Source organism: Anneissia japonica, unplaced genomic scaffold (assembly GCF_011630105.1).
Source record: "Anneissia japonica isolate Jap-2015-1 unplaced genomic scaffold, ASM1163010v1 scaffold3678_len381626_cov175, whole genome shotgun sequence".
Lineage (NCBI taxonomy): Eukaryota > Metazoa > Echinodermata > Crinoidea > Comatulida > Comatulidae > Anneissia > Anneissia japonica.
This window is the reverse complement of record NW_022753973.1, coordinates 273,112-296,016: the sequence shown is the minus strand read 5'-3', so window position 1 is coordinate 296,016 and position 22,905 is coordinate 273,112. Positions and strand designations below refer to the sequence as shown.

The 22,905-nt window shown below is 34.0% G+C and overlaps 3 protein-coding genes across 6 annotated transcripts in view; 2 read left to right on the top strand and 1 right to left on the bottom strand.

The window, feature by feature from the left end:
* The window catches only part of LOC117122985 (Golgi phosphoprotein 3-like), a 48,101-nt gene extending 46,452 nt beyond the window's left edge, over window positions 1-1,649 (top strand). The window contains exon 4 of the mRNA XM_033268770.1: window positions 908-1,649. Coding sequence (XP_033124661.1) covers window positions 908-1,018 — 111 coding nt within the window. The 3' untranslated portion in view covers window positions 1,019-1,649. The remainder of the gene's footprint in view (window positions 1-907) is intronic.
* Window positions 1,650-6,049: 4,400 nt separating this feature from the next.
* Window positions 6,050-22,905, bottom strand: part of LOC117122982 (molybdopterin synthase catalytic subunit-like) — a 31,631-nt gene continuing 14,775 nt past the window's right edge. The window contains exons 1-4 of one of the 3 annotated variants that reach the window (XM_033268763.1): window positions 17,303-20,626; window positions 16,230-16,532; window positions 15,423-15,633; window positions 6,050-7,298 (exon numbers count right to left, since the gene is read on the bottom strand). In XM_033268763.1, coding sequence (XP_033124654.1) covers window positions 7,101-7,298; window positions 15,423-15,633; window positions 16,230-16,531 — 711 coding nt within the window. In that variant the 5' untranslated portion in view covers window position 16,532; window positions 17,303-20,626 and the 3' untranslated portion in view covers window positions 6,050-7,100. The other 2 variants (XM_033268764.1, XM_033268766.1) reach the window with 2 other exon arrangements.
* Window positions 7,305-13,308, top strand: LOC117122983. 2 transcript variants are annotated; one of them, XM_033268768.1, is made up of 6 exons: window positions 7,305-8,811; window positions 9,254-9,484; window positions 9,732-9,885; window positions 10,099-10,203; window positions 10,355-10,462; window positions 10,967-13,308. In XM_033268768.1, exons 3-6 carry the CDS (start codon window positions 9,756-9,758, stop codon window positions 10,993-10,995), a joined length of 372 nt encoding a protein of 123 aa, XP_033124659.1. In that variant the 5' UTR covers window positions 7,305-8,811; window positions 9,254-9,484; window positions 9,732-9,755; the 3' UTR covers window positions 10,996-13,308. The 2 variants fall into 2 exon arrangements, with proteins under 2 accessions (XP_033124659.1, XP_033124658.1); XM_033268767.1 differs by having other exon boundaries at window positions 7,305-9,484.

Sequence of the window (22,905 nt, the reverse complement as noted above, 5' to 3'; positions counted from 1 at the left end):
TATATATATATATATATATATATATAATATATTATTAAAGCTAAATATCTCTTCAGTGCATTCCATATCAAAAAAGTGCATAATATGCCTTTAGTTTCACAGACTTTTATGTTTAAAATTAAAATAAGTAAGTAAATAAGTTAAAACTCTATGTCCTATTTCATGTCCTGAAGTTACAGATATTTAAAGTTTATTTTCAATAGAAATATAGGTAGCAGCAAGTACAATGTGTAATTGTGATTTGTTGATTGTTGAATAAATTATATTGTATGCACATAAAGTCTAAAATTTTGTGTCAAAGTATCCCGAAGTTACCGTGGAATTGCCTGTAGCTTGCTTGCCATGCCTGTCAAAATGACCATTCATACTGTAACTTTATTGCTTTTTGAATTTTTTTCTTTAGTGCAATTGACTATTGCACAGCTGGAAATGCAGCCACAGCCACAGCTTGCTTAGACAAGTCTTTTTTTTTATTCCTTGTTGCGCACACTTATTTTTTTAAAGATTTTCGGAGGAGGGCGGAATAAAAATAAAAATTTAATTTTGTTTTCTTATTTAGCAAATAGATTTACCAAAATCATCCAGACAGAGGAGAAAAAAAAATTGTTATTGGTGAATGTAAAATAGGATGTTTAAATGCTTCAAATTTATATAATTATGAAAATATACATTTTATCTTTGGAGATTTCAAGGCAGCGAAGGGTGTAATAAAAATAAAGAAAAACTCCCACTTTCACTTTTCCACTTTTTTGTGGCGCTGGGTGCGCTAAGGCCAAAAATAAAGTTTTATTTTTATTTGAAATCAATAAACAAGGTCTAAAAAAAGTCTTGCCTTATTTATTATATAATATTTATTGTGAATATTTTAAAATTTTTAATTAATTATTAATTAATATTCCTTTTGTAGCTTGCTATGAAGAGAGTTCGAGAACTGCTCGACTTGGATCCCGACACAGAAGCGATGAAAAGTAGCGCTAATGATGTTCTTTGGTCAGTCATAGCAGCATTTGTAAAATAGATGTTTCTCTTGGACATTTAAACCCGATAATTGCTTATACAGAATTCAGACATTTATTTTTTGGATTATTGTATATACAGTATTTACATTTATAATACTTATCAACTGTTTCCCATCAAGGTGCTGGTATTCTGCATCAACTGTCCTAGAAATGCTTCCTTGTAGAGATCTTTAGTTGTACTGTATTCCCTGTCATTCTAAATTCCTGTCCAGACTATCAAATTTTATTTGACAACATGTAAAATGCCAAAGTATGATCACTGTCATCATGACCATATATAGGCACATCATGATTATATATGGAGATACAAGAGTTTTTTGTCATTTAAAATTTGATAATCTGGACAGAGCTTTATAGTTGTAGTATGGGGAAGTACTGTATTGAGGATACACTGTCTGAGTTGAGCCAGCTCTTAAACAATAATATTCAATATTTAAATTGCTTAGTTACCGGTATTAAATAAGTTATTAACTTTCAATTGAAAATTGATGAAATAATTTCCAGATCAGGTAACATGCATAAATAGTACCTGTATCCCTTGCACTGTATCCCTTGCATACTGTAGATTAGCTGATAATAAATTTAAGGATAGTCAAATTAAAAATACCACGATTGAAGTTGATAACATAATTGCATAATTGTTTTTTAATTGAATGTTGTAAGCTGGGCACGCTGCACTGGTGGTCGTCGGCTGATCGCAATCCAATGGAGAATGCAGTGCGACGAGGCGTGCACAAATTTTTTTTATTTATGATAATCCTCTCAGTTTGCCATTAACAATCAGCAGACAGCTTTTAGTTGTCAAGCCGTACAGAGAGCAGAGCTGGGGTTACAGTGTAGAATATGCCTGAATTTTATGGTTTTGCAGATGTTACCATGGACAGTGTACAGATGCGGATCGAGAATTTTGCACCATTTGCCATGGCGAAGGTTGGAGCAAAGGTCAGGGTGGGAAACAAAAACTTAGCCTGAAGCAAGGCAAATGTCTGAAAGCGGATGATGCAAGTTTCAACTCGCACCTATTCAGTTCATGTATATTTTTTTAATGGAAAATGACGTAAAGAATGTTATATCTCTTTAAAACCCTCAGATGGTCCCAGCAATAGGGGGATCCGCCCCTGTGGACCTAACCTTTGGACCAAACTGGGATAGTCAGGGTGAACTCTGGATTTGGGTCTGGTTGTACACCTTGTACAGACTTGTTTGGGTTGTTACGACACTGTATGCTTATGTGAAATGCACATATTTTGTTATACCATGGAGGTATTATTGAGATCGGACGCGACAAACCAATGTGTTCCCCGCCTTTGGATTGCGCGCGGGCGTATTACCCTATAATTCACATTTTTTCGTTACCAGCAACCTGGCAACGACATGCGTTTATACGCTTCAGCAGCAATAAAGCGTTTGATTTTAACCCATTAAATATCTTTATAATGAACAATGTTCCTGTGATAGGATTTTTTCAGACTTTTAGTATGTTATTATTTGTATAGTTCAGGAACAGATTCCATAAAATATTTCTTTCAAAATTACTTCTGTCTTCATTATAATTTTTTCTAAAGATTGATTGGTTCGACTATAAAGCTAAGGCAGCGTAAAACTGAAAATTACTGATTTTGGATTGAATTTTCGAATAGTTAACCCTCGTTAACCCTAAAATGACTTAGTTTATTATAATCCTCCATCACTCCTTAATTAATATGTTAAAATTAGAATTATCGAGTTTTATCCAATTTATTGAAATTCAAATTGAAATATACCATACTTTTAAAGCTGATGTAAATGTTTCATTAAATTCGAAACTTTAAAAAAAAAAAAATTATTATGTTTGGTATTTCTTAAAAGATCAATGTATTAGCTTCAATGTGAAAACGATTGCACAGCCATAGTGATTGACTGTAAGCAGTGCGCATTGAGAAAATAACGTGCTCTCCATTTCGCCATGTTCAATTTTTTGGTAAACTAAGCCTGATGAGCATTTGGTGGCGGGGAACACATCAGACTTCAAAGGCATCGCGCAAACATTCTTCACGTGCTGTGGCAGCTTCGTTCTTGGTTCATTTGCATAGCGCTGCGTGCACGTAGCTTTTTTGAGTGATCATCTCAATAATACCTCCATGGTTAAACCCAAAGTGAATTTTTACACATGCACTTTTCAGTAGTCTAATGCATACTGACCAGGGTATGCTTCTATTTCCATAGCAATATAAGGGAAATACCGTAAAACCTTGAATGGAATTATTGGGCTCTATTTTTTTTCCTTTTTCTTTTTGCAAACTTTGGATGGGCTTCTTTTCGAGGCTATTTTTGTAAAGTAAAGAAAAGGGGGTCTACTTTTCAAAAGGAATGCTGTAAATTTTTGGAATTACTGTACTACTATAAATCAATAAATGTGGCAAATCCGGTTTTGGAGATAAATGGCCAAAACATGCTAGAATGTCAAAATTTTGGAAATCGGTTTTATTGCATTAACCTTTACCTTTATATTTTTTTAACGATTTGGTAATGGTTTCTGTGTAAGAATGCCCAAATCGTAAACTTTGAAGGCTGATTTCTCAAATATTGTTCTTTAAACAGCTGTATGTTTAAACTCCTGTAACTTAATAACAAAATGTCAGATTTAAATGATTCTTTTACCATTTTATAGCTCTCATTTTACTGTTTAACACTGTATTAATAAGTAAAAATCTATTTTTGCGAAAAGTGACTGGTTTGGCTTATCTTTGCCACAAATAGGGCCACATCAGACATCAGTCTACAGTATATCATGGAGAGCATTAACCGGCATTAAATCACCGAAATTTCTGTATAAACCAAGTTTGTATTTAATTTATATTGTTGTTTTAAAATTCATGTACAATGTATGTGCTGTACTATCTCAAAAAGAAACCCATGTTATCTTAAAATGAAGCCCATGGGCTTCTTTTAAGGCTACTTTTGCAAATTGAAGAGGGGGCCTCTTCTGGAGATTAAGCCCATTTTCTGTTTGATGTTTTGCGCTATGGAAATTGATCATATTATGTACCTTGTTAAACTATAATATCATTTTATATAGTTGTTCTCAAAATAAACTTCTTCAATACGAGACCTGCAGTTTACCTTCATTTTCATACCCATGCGGAGATTTAAAATTGTTATTGTGTTTTTCTTCTTATATTTGTAATCTTATACTTGCTTTTACTTTGATACTTGATGTTGGTTTTGACAGTAGATTTGACAAGTGTTGAGGCCATGTTTTTATTTATTTATTTATGACCAAGCATTATTTGTGATCTTACGATTTGTCAACTTATGAGGAACTTCATTACAAGCGAATTTTATTTAAATAAAAAACAATTTTAATTTGTAGTTAATGCAGGTGATGTTAAATGGATAGTTGAAAACAAAAATAAAATTTTAATAAGAATTTAGTTTCTTTTTTTAATCAACATCAAATGCAACATAGTTTCATGTTGCAGTAAAGGTAGTGGTGATTAATACTTGGTTTCTAATTTTGATGAACGTTGATTTATTGTATCTTTAATTTAATTTTAATTGAAAATCAGAATAATAATGGAACTGTAAATAATATTATAATTACTTTTATTTTAGGATTGGGGCTGACATTACTCAATTATATAATAAGAGTTGGAAATATACTGTACAACTTGACACTTAGCTGCCATGCCTCAGCTCGAGCATCAAGCCACTCATCTAAAACCTATGATTAGTTTAATAATTAACTATGAATGGAATGTTAAAAAGGTGTGATTTTAGAAATTAGTTATTGTTGTTACATATCTTTTACACTACGAAATTATACTTAAAATGATGGTATACTAAGTTACTGCAGAACTTGAAAATATTTTTTGTTTTATTAAAAAATGAAAAGGGAACTGCCTCATTTTTCTGCTTTCACAAAAAACAATGGAACATTCCAACAAGCATAAACCTACAAAAAAAAAAAAAAAAACCAAAAAAACAAGGGTATCTAATTAATAAAAGGGGGTGACATGAGTGCAGGCCCATAATTATAGTTTATATGGTTTGAAAATCCCCTTGCTTGAAATTTCATCAAAATGGTGATAAAACTCACTATTTATGTGCTCCAGTGCTTCTGGTCTGGGAAGATTCACCCCAACTCCACTAGACCTCTATTGCTCCCTGGACCCATTATAGGAATGCCTTTTTAAGGAATACTGGTATGGGAGTAGAGTAGTTGAGACAGCAATTGTAGCTCTCATCATTTCACTTTTACGGTTGCTACGATTATACTGGGGATGTGGATATTCTATTTATTGTGTTATATGCTGAAAATTATAGGAATGCTCCATAGGAAGTTTGATCGTTACTTTATTGTTTCCAAAATACTTGGGCAATAAATTGAAGCGCTTAAATTTTTCAAGGAACATGATATTCAGTTTTTGAATATTTTACTTTGGTGCAAGGGTGATATGATGCATTTTTGATGTATTTTTTAAGTAGACTTAATTTTCTTCATTCTTGAAAGGATGTCTGTAAAAGATCACATTTATAAAAAAAGATATATGTACTGTATGGATGTATCACATATGGATGGTTTGTCATATATATAAAAAAATGTATAATTAGGATGTGACATATCCGCAATTAAAAAAAATTTGATTATTTTGGATAGTCTCTTATAAATTTAATTTTTCAATTATACTGTGGTGTTTTAAAAACAGTATCATTTCATTTAATAATTGTTAAAGGTTTAATTATTTAACTTATTTTTAACAGTGGCATTAGTCATCCTTGTTGTAATTGTTGTTTAAACAAATTGATATCTTTATCTTTCTTTCAATGAGATAATATACCACTACTAATGTAGCTCCAGCACAATAAAGAGTATCATAATGTGAATTTTTTTGTTTAATAACAATTGTTAGACCAATCTGTTGTTGTGTATTAGTAGTACTGTATTTTTTTAATTTATAGCTTTTTATTTGGGCTGTATGTTATTGTGGCATTTTCAAGGAACAGGTCTAGAACCAGACATACCAAAAAAATATCCACACTCACATGTATTACCACTTTTTTCCCTTTTCTTTAATCAAGTATGGCCCTTCTGTGCCCCAAGTCATCATGGTAGGAATATCCTTTGCCCTTGCTTGGTACAATCTCTCCTCTCATTTGTAGGTAAAAACATGTCAGGGCATTTAACATCAATTTTATTTTAGTATAGTTATTAATAACAAATGTATTCACAATTGATCAACAAATCTTTTTATCATAAATGACTAAACACACCAACATTTATGAGAACTGTTATTGTGCATTGTGTACATTCATATCACATACTATTATTCTTGTCCCCTGAAAATGACAAAAAAACAAAAAATAATTTTGAAATTGACTTGCTTAATCTGCAGTACACATACAAATTGTTAACTTGAACATATAACAATCTGTACCCTGATTTGTATATTGGAACTGGAAATGGTTCTATTATTTTTTTCTGTAAAATTATGGGTAGATGTTTTTTAAGTACACCAATTTATATGTTTAAGTTCATAATTTTTATTATATTTGTTGATACTTTTCATGGGACAATACATCTTTAAAATACAAGTCGTATGTCAAATGATTACGAGCACAATATCAGCACAAAATATCATGTGAAGTAATTTCCACTTCTGAATCTGTTCAATGTAAAAAGTTTGGATTGTGATATGTTTGTATATATAATACAAGTACTGTACAGTTTGTAAAGCACAGTATCCAATACTGTTGTGTTTCAAAGATTGATGTGTAGGGAGAAAATTGCTGCACAGAGCTGTTCTGTCTGCTCTCTTGTGGGCAGACCATAAAGCAAAAGTATATTGTGAGAAGTTCCAAAACAAAGATGGTTTAAAAGAATTACATAACCGTATATAAAATAAATGGTACACAAATGAGTCACTGCTGCTGCTTATGTGTTGTTTTCTGTACTTTCCTGATAGTTGTATTTAATTAAGTACAGTATACAATAAGATCTAACTAGATATATCCAATATAACTTTTTGTGCACACTTTTTTATTCAAGAACTTTGGTTATATAATGAATATTGTTATGTTATAAAAATAGTTTCAAATTCATTAATGTGTGTGATAGGCATTGCAACTTCTTGCTTTGATGTCACCAAGGGTAGGAATGTATACCTCTTGCTGTTGTGTATTGTAGACAAGTGCCCTCGTTAGTCGAAACCCTCTCTTACATAGACAGTCTCCAAAGTAGTTGCAACTTGCACTTGAACATAGTTCTTCTGAAAATTCTTGGAAAATTTGCAATGAAACCTGTTTTACAAAACAAAACAAAAAAAAGTATTGTAAAAGCGCCATGCCATCATCCATTCTAAGCAACATTGATAGCCCTTTGTGTTGCCTTAGCTTGACAGGACCAACATTTCACATTGATACATTGCTCTTCCAACTGTAGAACATAAAGGTCATTGCATTATTCCCTATTCTACCATTATTACTATTATTTAAACTATTGATGTGTAATTTATAGCAATTTATTTATCTTAAAGGGGGGGGGGGGTGCGGAGATGAGACAAGTGCCCCTATATTGCTCATTTAACCTGTCATGAGTTCGGGGAAAATACTGAAAAGATTCAAAACTTTGAGATGTAACGATAATTGCAGAAAAAAAACATGATATGATGACGCAGGAAAATCAGGTGAAAACGAGGCTGATCACTTTTTTCAGTAGCTTGGTAGCATTTCTAACCAACTCATTAATATTCATGACCAGTCCGTTAATTTTGGGCAAGCAGCTGATGAGAATCGTCCCGACGATGATCTGATCGAGCGACTAGCCTAGGCAATACATACAGTAGTGTGAAGTCGCGAGTTTTTGTGATTGTTTACGTACGCAGTAACAGAGAGAGGGCTTTAGTCGACGTCAATTCAATCATAGAGGAATAATTCAATTGAATTAATAAACGTATATCAGTCTGATGGCTTGTTTGTTTATAATTAGGCCTACACCTATGCCTAGGAGTAACAGTCAGTGTCTACCCAGCAACAGTAGCGCACTCCAGTCCGGGACACTGCTCCAGTCCCGCAGCAGTTGAGTTCACACGCAGCCTATTCCTGTAAGTTATTAATATAGGCATAGAGCTTGGGCTACACGACAATAATACCCATTAAAATTGGGCGAAAAATTTTGTATTGATTCACCTATGTTTCGGGATTTTTCTGAATTTTGTTTTGCTACATGATTTTTTTGAAAATGAGTACTTTTTTGAAAGTGAGGGTATAGGTAAACTTACCCAGCAAAATTCCTATTCTTTTGCACACAAACGACTTTAAGAGCAGGTATTTTGAAAAAATCATAACAAATAAACAATTAGGGCAAACAATTACACTAAATGAGTAAACCGGGTGAATTTAGTTGAACTTTTCGTTTCTGGAGTTTTTATTTTACGTCAAGTACGTATTTCTGCGCAATTATCATTTATTCCCCACCACACCCACTTGATTTTTTTTAACTTTCCAGGGAGTCAATCGCTCTAAGCTTTGCGAATGCACTAAAGCCTCTTTTCCTGTCGACGTTAATCGACGTTATCTCAATCGTTATTCAAACAAAAATAACGATTTACAGGAAAAGGGGTAACGATTGCTATCGTTAGCAATCGTTGAAGTTAAAATGGGTCCAACTTTAACGACGAAAAACAAAAGAACTGGCCAATCAAATTATCCATCGATGATGTCATTGAAACTTTTCTGTTTTTGCGCGCTAGGCCTGTGTGGTGTGGGTGCTATTACACGAAGCAATTTTCGTCTCCTTGCTCTAAACTCAAATGTAAGTACTTTGAAAATTGATAGACATAGGCCTATTATGGATGTATATTATTATGATAATTAACCTAACAGGTAGCCATTCGATTTTACTTATTCCCACCCTCCCGTTTAGTCTAGGCTAGGGCCAGCTAGCTCTGCAATGGAACGCAAGGCAATCACTCTTAACTCCCTTCCCTATGGAAAGGAAGCTGCCAAGCGTAGTCTAGCGTAACTTTATCTGAGCCCTAGTTAGACAGACTCAATTATCATATATCTCATGGATTAGGCCTAGTGAAAGTACACTGTATTTCACAAATTTATAAAATGATATGTCATTTGTATGTAATGTAGGCCTAGTTCTCCGTTTTTGATTTTTCTATTTTGATTTTTTTTAGAAGGCCCTTCCTTAGCCTAGGCTTAGGTAGGTACAGTAGGTACATTTATTGATTATCATTAAATTTTAGTCCCAAGATGGACCATAGTGAAAAATCCCTTATGGAAGTTGTGCAGAGATTCGAAATATTATATGAAAGAAGGGCTGCCAACTACAAAAATAAGAGAACCATGAAAAAAAATGCTCTAGAAAAAGTGGCGGACGAGTTGAACTACATGAAGGTAAAATGTAGGGGAGAGGCAGCCTGGACGGGAGATCTTGTAGAACGGGCATATAAAAATGTGCGTACTCGCTTTTCGAGGTAAGACAGTTTCTCATACATTATACATTATTATTATTATTATACATTACAGTATTATTATTTTTATAAAAAAGACAAACAAAAATATTGTTGTTTCCCTCTTAAGCCTAGTAAAATTTTATAACGCAAAATGCTAATTCAATAATATACTCTTTATAAAATAATTTTTTTTTTTATAAAAGTCCCCTCCCCTATTTGAATAATTGCAGTGGGTAGACGTCTTGTTAGTATTATTTTATGCCTGTAGATACCTTAAAGATTAAAAAAAAAGATGAGATCAGGTGCAGGCGTGGCCAAAATCCAGGATGCTGTGAGCAAGGAGTGGGAGGCCCTCCAGTGGCTAGTGCCTTACTACAAGGAACGAGTTGCAGCTGATACATTCTCTTTGGAGGAAGAGGAAGGTTTGTACACTGTATAATAATTATTACAATAAAAAAGGGCAAAAGAGTCATTTTACAACTATTAATACAGGCAGGAAAAAAATCCACATTTTTCATTTTACCTAAATTTTAATAAATTGAATTGAATTGAAATATTGTTCAGGAATTTCTGGCACTGCATAACAAATATATAAAAGGTGGTTACTTTTAAAGTTATTTTATTTGCTTTAACAGATAATAACCAGGAAGACTACTCCTTTGATGAGGGTTCTGAGACACAGGCTACTACAATTCTTAAGGCTATAGAAAGTTCATTCGAGGATACTGAAATTGATATCGGTTTAGTTGACTATTAATTTATATATTTTGGATTGCCTGATAAGGAAATGCTTTTTCTTTTGAATTTATAATTTCAATTTTCATACTTATTGTTTTAATTTGGAATATTCATGAAGTGATCTATTGTGAATGTTTTTCTATTTAATGTTAGATCAAGATGTGGAGGACTTTGAAACTCCAGTACAAGCACAAGTTTCCCCACAACAACCTGAACTTGTTTCTAAGAAGAGAAAAGTAGCAGATAGAGAAAACATTGAAGGTCAGTTCCACAGCATAATTAATCCATTCCTTTTTAAAAATTTAATCTTCAGATTTAATTTTTGTTCCTTTTTCTAGTGTTATACAATTAAATTACAAGAAAATAACACTATTTTTTACTCACTTAAGCACACATGCCATCTTTATAATTTGCTGTTTCAATAATACCATACATCATATTGCAAAGGTTTGTAAAAAGAATGTATTTTTCCTGTGAATTAATGTAATGTAATGTACTATTTATATTGAGCTTTATGCTGGAGTATCAAAGCGTTTAAAAATTACTCGTTCGTTTATGGCTCATATTACATGCAACGTTTGTAGTTCACTGCCTTTTTGTACTATTGGGTTTACCTAAACATCAATATCCAACAAGTTATTGCATAGGATGTGGGGGTGGGGGGGTTTGGTGTGGTGCATCTGAAACTACTATAGAACATAATTTCCTACTCTACCTACAAACATAAGTTGATTGTTGTTCCCTCTAATGTCTTTTCATTTGCAGAAGGAAGCATGTCAGCCCATTTCCAGTAAATATGAGCAGACTGTGATCGATTTCATTAACAAACCAGAAGTACCGCAGGACCGGATTACAAAATTTTGTTCTTGGTTACAATCAGAAATAAAAGGCAGATCAGAGATGGACCAAAAAAAAAATAATGAAAGGAATTAATGATTTAGTTTTTGAATAAGTTGTTAAAAAATGTAAATTGTAATAGACGGAGTTAGCAATATTTATTTAGAAACGAGCTAAGAGATGTAGGCCTAGGCCCTCTGTGATACTCTGTTTATTATGAAATATGTATGTTGTAACCATGGTACGTATTTCCTGCGGTATTTCATCATTCTGCCAAGGTACTGAACTTTAGAGGAATATGAATAGTTCGGGGATCCTTGGCGATTTAACCTTCGTAGGCCATCGTCGTCTTTTGTTACACTACGCCACTCTCCAGCTTTAAAATGCCCACTGCATTCTGAATCTATAAACCCTGAGGGAATGGAGTGGGCATTTTCAGTTTTGATCATGTAGTTGTGCAACACAACACAAGCCTTAACTATGGCATCAACAGTATCCAACCCAGCCTTGATGGTGGTACGCAAAATCCTCCAGTGGGCAGCCATCACTCCGAAGGCATTCTCGATGCATCTCCTTGCTCTAGACAATCTATAATCATAGACCCTCTTTTCAAATGTCTGATTGTGAATGGATTTCCCGTACGAATAAAAACCGTAACGGTACTGGGTTTGGTCTACAGGAGTTCGTGCTTCGAACAGGTCATTCCATTCATAGAAGAAGCCTTTTGATGGAGAAAGTGTACCTATTAGCAAAGGTTTGCCCAGATCGACTCCGGCTTGATTTTTGCGGTTCTAAGCGGATTATTTTTATATTCTCGTTTTCAGTCAAATTGGCGAATTTTTTTGTCAAGATTACTCACATGATATCTTATAATAATGTATTTGAACACATAGTGAAGAGAAAATGTATGCCCGGAAATGGCCTTTAAATAATAACATGATGTTACTCCAAACCTAACTTTCAAATAATATATATGCAATATATCTTTAATATTAGTAAAGGGTATTGCAAGTGCTGTGCTTTTTTCTTTTAAAACAGTGTAAACCCATTCAATAGTAATCCTTTTGAAGCAAATATGTGACCCAGAATTATAAAACAAATTGTGAGGATTAATTTTGAAATATATAGTGTGCAAAGTTGATAATACAGTATGAAAATGTGGCTCAATATCTACAGGAACAACTGTTTTGATGTATGGCTTTGTACAGTCATGTGTAAAGTTATTCTATGAATCTGCTTATTTTTTAATGCCTGGATTATGCCTAAAGGCCGGTTCCCACTAAACGCGTCACGCGGCAAGCGAAGAGAATCGCGCAAAGTTCACAAGAGTTGACTTTCGGTAAAGATTGTCTCGCTTCCAATGATTCGCTTGCCTGTTCCCACTGCTGGCCGCGCGCAAAAACTCGAAATTGTGGGTGGAAACAGAGAAGTGATTTTATTATCGCATTGATAGATGGAGGGAAAGGGCTGTGAGACGAATCAGATAAAATCCTCAGGATTAACAGTCCCAGAACTCTATAATGAATTAAAAGAGTAAATATAAACATAGTTTTTTTTAGTTCATATTTATTCCAGGCCTGAAGCTAGGCCTCCTAAGGGTAGATAGTAGGTCTGAGGTGTAGCAGGGTATCAGAGGCCTAATACTGGTAGAAAAGAGGAGATAACTCAACTCGTCTATGCAAATCCTTTTCCACGCATTGTCACATATTTTCTTTGCTCCCTTGTCTTAGACCTAAACAAGGGTAGCCTACTGTTCCACAGAGTTTGCATGAAACGGACTCGTCAGTCATCGTTCGCACATCTGTACATTGTTTTGACAATGGTCGTGACTTTATTGTTGACCTTTGACATAAATTGAATCTAAGCCTTGCGATTGGTAATTCGGCCGCGAATCCAAAAAAGTTGGTCTTGGATCAACTCTTGTGAATTCGCAGACGAAGCCTCCGCGACCACCGCGTCGAAGTTCGAATATTTGGCATTCGCGTGTTCAACTACAAATTCGTTTGCATGTTCACATTGGAAACGCAAGTCGCGTCTTCGATTCAGCCGCGTGCGCCACATTTCGACGCAAAATTCGCTTGATTGCGTTCAGTGGGAACAGGCCTTATGTCTGTATGCTGATCGATTTGGTATTGCAATTTAAGAGAAAGCTTCAATTTTTTTTGTTGTACACCATTTTTTGTTCAGTATTTTGAAATATATAGTTGAACTTGCCTATGTTGTATCCAAAATGCCATTTAGAAATTGTTTGACCTTAACAAAATTTGACTTGCACTTACGGTAAAATTAGATAGACTTAGAAATTATTAGAGTATATTATTAGTCGTCTTTAGGCAAGTTTAACTGCACTGCTTTATTTATCATGTCTGATTGTCTTGTATTATATACCATAGCCAAGATTTCTTCTTTCATGATGATATTCAACATCCATATTTTTGGTGCTTCACTTGGTTATCGATTATTGTTATACATACAGTAAATTTAAGACTACTGGTGTTACTAAATAAATATTTTGAAACAATTTATCATCCTTGTACATGGCAAATAATTTATTACAAGTGTGTTTTACTGTACACAGAATAAAGCAACATTAATGTAGTCAGGTATTACGATATATATATCACTGTATCACTCTATTTATTATCAAAATATTAAATATATGGATTTATAGTTAGTTTATGCCAATTTAAAAAATAGGGAAGAACAAGTTAAATTTATTTACTGTACACAAAATTCTAATTCATCCTGTAGTAGCTTCAAATTTTAAAATATGAGAAGAAAAGTACAATTAATTGTTTGAACAGACCAGTTAAAAAATTCAGAGTGACTATTCTTACACCATTCAAAAATAATTAGTATTGATATTACAATATCTTTATAAGGAATTAATCATTCTCGCACTAATCATCAATGATAATTTTTGTTGAAAATATACAGTATATATTTTAATTAACCATCACTGTGAAAAGCCCATATTCAAATGCATTGCGAAGTGGTGTAACATAGCCACAACCACAATTATTTTGAAAGATTAATTAATTATTTCATTTAATACTTTTTTTGCAATATAAAAATAAAAATTAGTTTAAAAATTACAAATGATGACAATTACAATATATGTATAATACACTATCTTGTTTCTCAGTCTTTTCTAATGTACAGTAATAATAATGCCCCTGTATTTTGTATAGTTCATGGATCTAACCATTAACATGTAAATGAATGTACTTTATTCAAAAGTGTTGTTTGTTTGTCTAATGTTTGAAATATTATTATTATAGTTTGTATAACTAGGCCTAAACTAGGGGGCTAGGCCGCGCCAGGCAGTGGTGTTGTATTCCGTATTCTCTATATACATACAGTACTGCACTAAACGCTAGGCTATGCCTACACAAGTATGACAAGTTGGTAACAAACCTATAAAACGCCACTTCTAAGATCACCACTTCCAAGACTTCCTTATCCAAACCAGCAAACACATCTTTTTGAAAGATTCATTCTTCAAAAATGCAATCGACTTTATTATTATTATTGAATATTTCCGCTCGCGACGACCATTCTCATCAGTTGGCTATGTCGTTACCAGCTCGTTACGGTTGAGTGAATCAGCTGACTCCCTGGTCTAGCACAAATTTCCGAAATAAAAACTGGGGCAAACTGTTATTTTACACATAATTGAGATATTTTCATAAGTGAAAACCCATATAAATGAAAAGAACAGCCAAATTTACGTTGGAATATCTAAAGTTTGACACTATTTTTTATGGGGTTACCGAATGCAAGCCTTTGAAAGTGGGTCCATTTTAGGAAATTTCCTACTGTAGCACCAGTTTTTTTTTTTGAGACCCAGTTCATGAGCCTCGTTTTCGAATACCGCGCTCCAAAATCAAGTGACGCCACCGTCATTGTGGTCATCCATCCCTCTATTTTATATTAAATCATCCCCGCACCCTCCTTTTACCTAATTGGTACAACCCCCTCCCTTGAGACATAAAGGTTACATTTTTCCTTGAATCGAGGAAAAAAATATATTCAGTGCAGACACTTTTTTCCCGATGGCGTGATGACAAAAAAAGGGGCAAAGGTGAAGACAAGTGACGGATTCAAAAGGGGGCCCCTAAGTTTTTCAAAAAATAAAAAAAAGGACAATTATATTCAAAATTAAGTCTGAGAGTGCCATTTCTGGACATCTAGCAGTGCCTTAATCATAAATTTAAGCCCTAACCATCGTGGGCTGAGTTAGTCTAGACCTCATCTGGGAAAGTCCCGGGGACCTTCTATTTTGAATTGCTGGATCCACCACTGAAGGCTACTATGGAAGAAATGAGCAATAATGTGCAAAAAAAAGGGACAAAGAAATTTAAATTTTAATTTGATACTGTACCTGAACAACCACTACTGGCTCATCGTTTTCCGTGAGTGCAGCATAGTAAGGTGTTGTTTGCTGTATGACTGAACAAATCCTATTGGCTGATCTAGTGGTTCGATGACTGCTTTGATCCACACACTCTTTATTAATTATATTGTAATATTTGCATCCTTGAAAAAGGCTCCCATAACTATTAAGTATTGCTTTCTCTTGTCTTGGAGTTAACCTGTAAGTGGAACATTGCTCCATTTAGGTAGGCCAAAAAAGAAAAAATTCTTGTGTTGGCCGCATTTTGGGAAAATCCAAAAAATGGAAAACAGAAGGAAAAGTTTGTTTTTTTAACAAATAATGTATTTATGCCAAAAAAGCAGAAAATACACAAAAATACAACAAAGACCATTTTAAAATCTATACGATTGGCAAAATGATCGCACAACACTGTTGCATTGCCTACCAACCAAAAAGATAGGCCTATTCTAGCTTTTTTTAGCTTAGTAAAAAAAAAATTAAATAAACAAATAAGATGCCGAACCTCAATTTTGTACATTTTGGGACGATTGGGCGTGGATTTATGTCTGCTTGCTTGCTTCAATCCTACTATGATTGTAAAAATATAACCATCCAGAGCATCCCCCAGTTTGATTGGCTATATGATACATCATTTTATTAATACTGTATTATTAATACTGTTATGAGGCATTACAGTATTTAGCAGCATTTATGTTAATAATAAAACATTCCTTATAACACCATTCTTACTCTATCAATCTCTACAGCCTTGCCTCTATTCATCTTACCCTAAAAAATGTAGGTCCAACTCACTCAAAAACTGGTTGTGTACGATCGTAAAGTGCCTCCGCGCTTTGTCCTTCATTGATGAACCACTCACGAAATGTATTGAGAGCTACGATTTGAGTCTGATCCAAAGCCGAGGGATTTGGCGAAGCAGGTCCAATTGGCAGAGTACACCAACAGAAAGAACATTGGTTCATTGATTGTGTCTTGGGACATGTGATCTGACGAGTAAGAGGCCTCCTCCAGTGATATACTTGACCTTCGACACATTCATGAAGGAGAAGGGAAGTGGATGTTAAGAAAAAAAGATGCAGGGGAAAAATCTTCATGCTGGGGAAAAATAATCATAGTGTCATTTTTATTGAATTCCTGTCGTAGGGGTTAGCCTGATGCAAATTATTTTCAACTACGAGTTAAGAATTAAATATATTTTTTCAAGCCTTCCATCAAATGACATAATGAACTTATTTTTTTATGAGTCATCTGTAAGGACTCAGTAACAATCTAATTAAATCACATTTTTCAGTAAAGCTACATTTACACTAGGCATGATAATGACACGACAATGACCCAATAGAAATGCGCTCAGTGTTGAAAAATATAAAGACAAATGAGATGTCGCTGTCTTGTCATTATCGTGTGTAGTGTAAATGTAGCTTAGAGTGTAATTCCGCAGATTTTAGAAAATATTTTTATATACAATTATTACCTGTTTTAAAATGAACTGATTTTCCATTGCATCACTGTACTCTGCTCCTCCGGTCTATGGTATGAACCCAGTGGCAGATTCAAAGGAGGCTCAGTTGGCCGGGGCCCCCCTAAATTGTTCAACATTTTTTTTAAATGGAGATATAAAGAAAATAATATAAGTCTGAGAGTGCAATTTCTGGCCATCTAAAGGTGTCTTATCACAAATTTTCTTACCTCAGCAAACATTTAGAACACCTATCCTATAGGATTCCTATAGGACATTTTTGTAAAGGCATGGTGGGGCTCAGGTTAGGTTCTGCATCTGTGAAAGTACCTCACTGGGCCCCTCTAGTTTGCATTCCTGGATCTGCCACTGGAAACTAAACTACTGAACCTATTCTACCACCTACCTGATCAAGTAAAATCTTTGTAAATGTTAGATAGATGTTTGATAATTAAAACTTTCAAGTTGATGACTGCACAAATTCATTTGATGTCAGGTAATGAATGACTGCTCGCCAAGTGCCAACACCTGAGTTTGTTTTTGGTTTTATTAGATGGTACCAAGGCCTTGAGCCGGATTTCAAATCTTTGTTATTAAAAATCACCAGATGGGTTTTAACCTTAAGTAACACTTAATGCTTGTGTTTCAAAAGATACAGTAATGCGATTAATGTGTCTTATAAATCTCTTAGTATCTTTCGTTATTTCAGCTATTTGAAATCTACCACACACAAAATATGATCAAATATATTTTTAGTTAAACAAGTCAATTATAATTTATCAAAATAAAGTTTTTATACAGTAGTTTTTTTTTATAGTATCTGTCATATTATAAAATTATATTAAATATAAAGATTAAAAAAAATGTTGCATCTGTTTAGGAGAAACTTCTCAGTTTGGTTGCTATGGTGCATTCCTCACAATCTCTGTGCTAATGCCATCTCATGCTCATGAGCTTCTTAATGATTAGTGTGTAGTGTATTCAAAAAGATGAGCTAGCTTGCTGTTGGATTATTACATTTTATTTAATATGAACACAACAAGATTGATTGCTATATTGCATTTTATTTAAACTACTGACTAAATAACATATTGGTTCATTTGTAAATTGTTTAATAATTATTTTATAAATGTAAATAATGCATTTTCCTTTTAATTTACAAAGGGCTCTAATTTTTTTTTTTTTTTGTACTAACTTATAATACCCCAAGGTGAAGAAGGGCAAATGCTGATAAAGTGACTTGCCCAAGGACCTGAACGTGAATGTGGATTTGTGGATCAACCATTTCCAGAACAATGCTAGCCAAGTAAATTGGTCTCTAGCCAAGTATTAGGCTCCATCAAATTAATAATGGACATTTCTGATAAAACTATTTTCGGGACAATGCATGTGTATGTGGGACATATGACTATTCCTGGCCCTGTTATGATTGGTTAGGTTTGATTAACAGTACAGAAAGGTTCATTAATACCATTTGAAATAGATGATTAATAGTGATGCTTTCACATAACACTGCCCCTTTAAACTATTGTTAATTAGTTTTGAACTTGCACGGCCCTGTTCTGACTGGTCAGTTAAGTTTGATTGACAGTAAAAATACAGAAAGGTCCATTAATACCACTTGGAGTAGATGATCAATAGCGATGCTTTCACATAACACTGCCCTTTTAAAGTAATTGTTAATTGGTTTTGAACTTGCACGGCACTCTCACTTTAAACAACAGTTTGTAATCAAGATCTGTAGGCTGTACTTGAGTCTAGAACAATACCACCATATGCTAACACTCAAGATCTCTGTCAAAGGTTAAAGGTCAGAGGTTGATAAATACATGTCTTTATCATTTCAAGTACTCCAATATTAATAATAATAGAGATGAAATTAACACTAGAAAGCAATTTCAATTGATAAAATAGTTATTACTTAAAATACTTTTAAATCAGTACTCAAGTTTACAAATACCATGACAATAAATACACAGTGAAAGATAATTCTCTTGTGCTATGTGTGTTTGCATTATCTTTGCTTTCTTACTTCTACTCCATATTTAATACAAATATTAAATTACTTAATTATTAAATTCTTCCTTGGCCATGTGTATTCAACCAGATCTAAATATTTATTTGTTTGCACCATATCATACCTATACTGATATTCAAATATAAACTTTGAACAGTACAGTTTAATAATTTAATTTAAAGATATAGTAATAAATTTGTATGCAGTAGTAAGTCAAATGAAATAACAAGTTAAATTTTTTTTAAAATTATTCTTTTAAATAACCATATTTATTCAAATAAACGCCCCTTCTAGAGCTTCATTTGGAATAAACGCTTCCCTTCAATAAATGCCCTGAGGTGTTTATTTTTTCCTCGAAGAACGTGCACCCTCCCCCCAACCCCAAATGACTAAACAAATCTAATGAAAGCAACATCATTCTATTAATGTTCTACTCTAGTAGAATTGCATCTTTTTCTAATCTGGTTGGGATCAATAAGTCTTTGGATCTATAACAAAGAAAAATTTTGATAAGGATAGCTGCATCAACACTGTAAATATGTCTGGTAGGATCAAACAACATACTGCCAACTGCCATGTGCGCAGCTCATGTCAGTGGGGTAGGTTCGTTGATGGCAGTAACATGCATTCTCAAGAAAAAATATGTGGATTCAAAAAAGATTTTTCAGTTGTAAAAATACAACCCTAAAGTGGAAAAGAATGCATTTCCATGGATCTAGGGGGGGAAAAATTTCAAAACACCACCTAGGAAAGGGGTTCTTAGATCAAAAGTCTCATGCCTGCAAATTTGTCTAACTTGGAAGGTATCGTAAATGCTTGAATAAGTGCCACAACGCTTATAAAATTGTTGGAGGCTTCAATGTGGCGCTTATTCGAGGCCGTTTATTAAAAAAAATATTGGCGTGGCCCTTTCCATACTTGTTCCCATGTTTCCTATCTCACATATTCCCGTAGTTCGGTAGGCCTATCATCGTAAATGAACATTTATAAAGATATGCTTGTGTCATCATTGTGTTATTTATACATTTGAACACTGGATTGCTACATTGTATTTATTACTGTTTGTAAAGTGTTTCATTGCACACAGGCGCTTACTAACTCGAATAAGCGCCGCGGCACTTATTCGAGCATTTACGGTATGCCATTTACACCAAAAAAATTAAACGTCTCCCTTAAATAAACTTCACCTCAAAAACTTGTCTCAACAATAAGCGCTCTCAGGCATTTATTTAAGTAAATGGTACTCATAATTGATAAACTGGTCAATTTACTTTATATTGTAATATGAATTTTGTACATGCGTTCTCTTGACTGTAAATTCAATTGATAGATATCATTAAACTAAGCTTTTAAACTGATTGTATGTGCTCCGAGGTCATTTTTTCTGGAGTGAAGCCCTTTGGAAATGATAAGCAAGGATTACATGAATAGAATCAAAAGGCCATATTTTTTTCACAAATTATTGACAAATACAAATTAAGTGATTAATTTTATTTTAGGTGGCAATATATATATCTTCAATCAAATTATATTTTAAAAATGAAAGCCAGTGTTGAATTATTGAATAACCATACTTCATAATTCAAAAGTAGATTGAATAGATTAAAATTAATTGCTTGACACAGCTGCATCCTTAACAATTTAATACACTGTTGTGCTTACTACTGGTCATGTGACTGTCAACAAGTGGCATATCAGGTGACAGCTAGAGTTTATGTCGACCAATCACATTCTATGTTAGCTTTCCAGTCACTGTTACCATCTTCATAAACTTCCTTTAAAAGAAAAAAATATTAGGTAAAAATTTGTTTATATGGAACTTTGTGATACATCAGCATCATTAATTATATCTTAGATCTGAGAAGGAATTGACCGATATATTTGCTGTTGTGAACACCTTTGCCTATGTACCTAAATAAAATAGTTATATTTATTAATACCCTCTCCAATATGCTATACAAAATTAATATTCAATTACACGGAAAAAGAAAAAAATACAAACAACACAAGGTCAGCAAACTTTTGAGGAGATATTGCGTATACGTAATCCTACAAATCCCTATTCTAAATATTTCAAGTGGGGTCACCATACAACAAGCAATAAATTATAATTCCAAGTGGTTTAGAAGCGGAGATATAGATAAACATAGGTTTTATTAGGCGGCCATTTTGAAATCCAAGATGGCCGCCATAATGACCTCGGATGAGGTGGTTCCTACCAAAAATTGAATGCTATGACCATAAGGAGCATGTAAAAAAAAATTGGTGCTTTTGTCCGGAACGTCCACATTAAGTCCAAATATGACACTAAGCTGCCGTACTAAAATGTATAAGCATTTTGAATTTGTTAAGGATGAGTATTATGATGGTATTATGGCCATGGTGGAGACTGTCCCCTAGTCTCTTCTAAGGTGCGGGAAACAAAGTATAGGTAGTGAGTTCCCTCCTGCGCACACACCTTATTCAGGATCGGATCCGGAGATGTCCGAAAAGGGGGCCCCCGGAAGGGGAGGTCGAAAGTGAAAGCTGGGCCCCTCTCTCACCAAATTTTTCCCTGCTATTTTCCCCACTACCAGTTGAAAGTAAAATAATTGCACTCAAGTAATAAAAAAATCACCTCATTTTCAAGCTTCTACCTACCCCTGCCCCCCTCCCCCAACTTAACCTCTGTACCCCATCATCCCTTCCCAACTTTTTAAGACTCCTAGCTAGGCCTAGAGCCAACAACACACTGTGTAGGCTGCTAGGTAGATTAATAAAGAACAGGCTACCTATAGTATATCCAGATAACCAGCATAGGTCAAAGAGTGTAAGGTAAGGCCTGCACACGGAATATAAAAAAGTTAGGCCTTGAAATCCGTTCACGAATTTCGGAAAAAAGGGCCGACTTCACAAGCAGTTAGATAATTTCATAAAATAATAAACTCAGATGTATTTGCCACTGACTTTTCAAATTAATAGCTATTAGAAACTGATTTGCATATAATAATATTATATATATGTTGCCTGACGATCGCAATAGCGTGAAACTCCGAGTAGCAACATTCTGTTCCAGCGACCTCCAGTTCTATATATATATATATATATATATATATATCATATAACATCCAATCATAAACCAGTACTCTAGTTCTGAATAAGAAAGCCTAATCAATATCTGCACTCTCGATTATGGACTTAAATCTTGTTATGACTATATATCTTTATACAATGTAGTTTCTTAGATGAAGGGTTGTGCATCCAGACGTGCTTGCGTTCTATCACCACACAGACTTTTTCAATCACTGTGTACCCCTCGTATGAAGACGGCTATAAATTAAATACTAGATTTGAACTCGTCACTGAGGATGAGTTTGGTGATCCGCCGTACTTTAACCCTCACGAAGCACGAGCGGTTCTGATTGAAAATTATTATATGCTAAAACATGCTCTATTTAAAGAGTAATTTTGAGCATTTTAAAAGAAATTTTAAAGGAAAAGAGTAATTTTGAGCATTTTAAGGACTTACGAATGCGTACACATACGTCTTAACGTCCGTGCGCACGGTAGTATTAATACAGTGTCACAAACCCAACACATGTAACCGAAACGTAATTTCCAGCTTCAGTACGTGCTGTGGGCATGGAAATGAGCGTACGGCGCGTAAATTTCGGAAAGTTTTGGAATATTCAAAATGACCTGAAACGTGCTTTAAATTATCTGAAAAATGATATTAACAATTTTAAAATTTTAACGCACAAGTACGAATACCTTATACGACGTGCCTGACGACGGTAATGGCACATGAATTTAAACCTTGTCAAGTTTAATTTAAAACCCACTGTTGGTTGGTAATGCCACACGAATTTTGCCTTTACAGTATATGAACTATCGGTCTGATAGTGTCGAAATACAGTCTGCCGCCCTCTATTTTCAATGTGTTTACATCAAAGATCTTATAAACACAAGATAGCGTTCTCCGCGATTTACGCGTAACAAATAGAAGCGTCGGT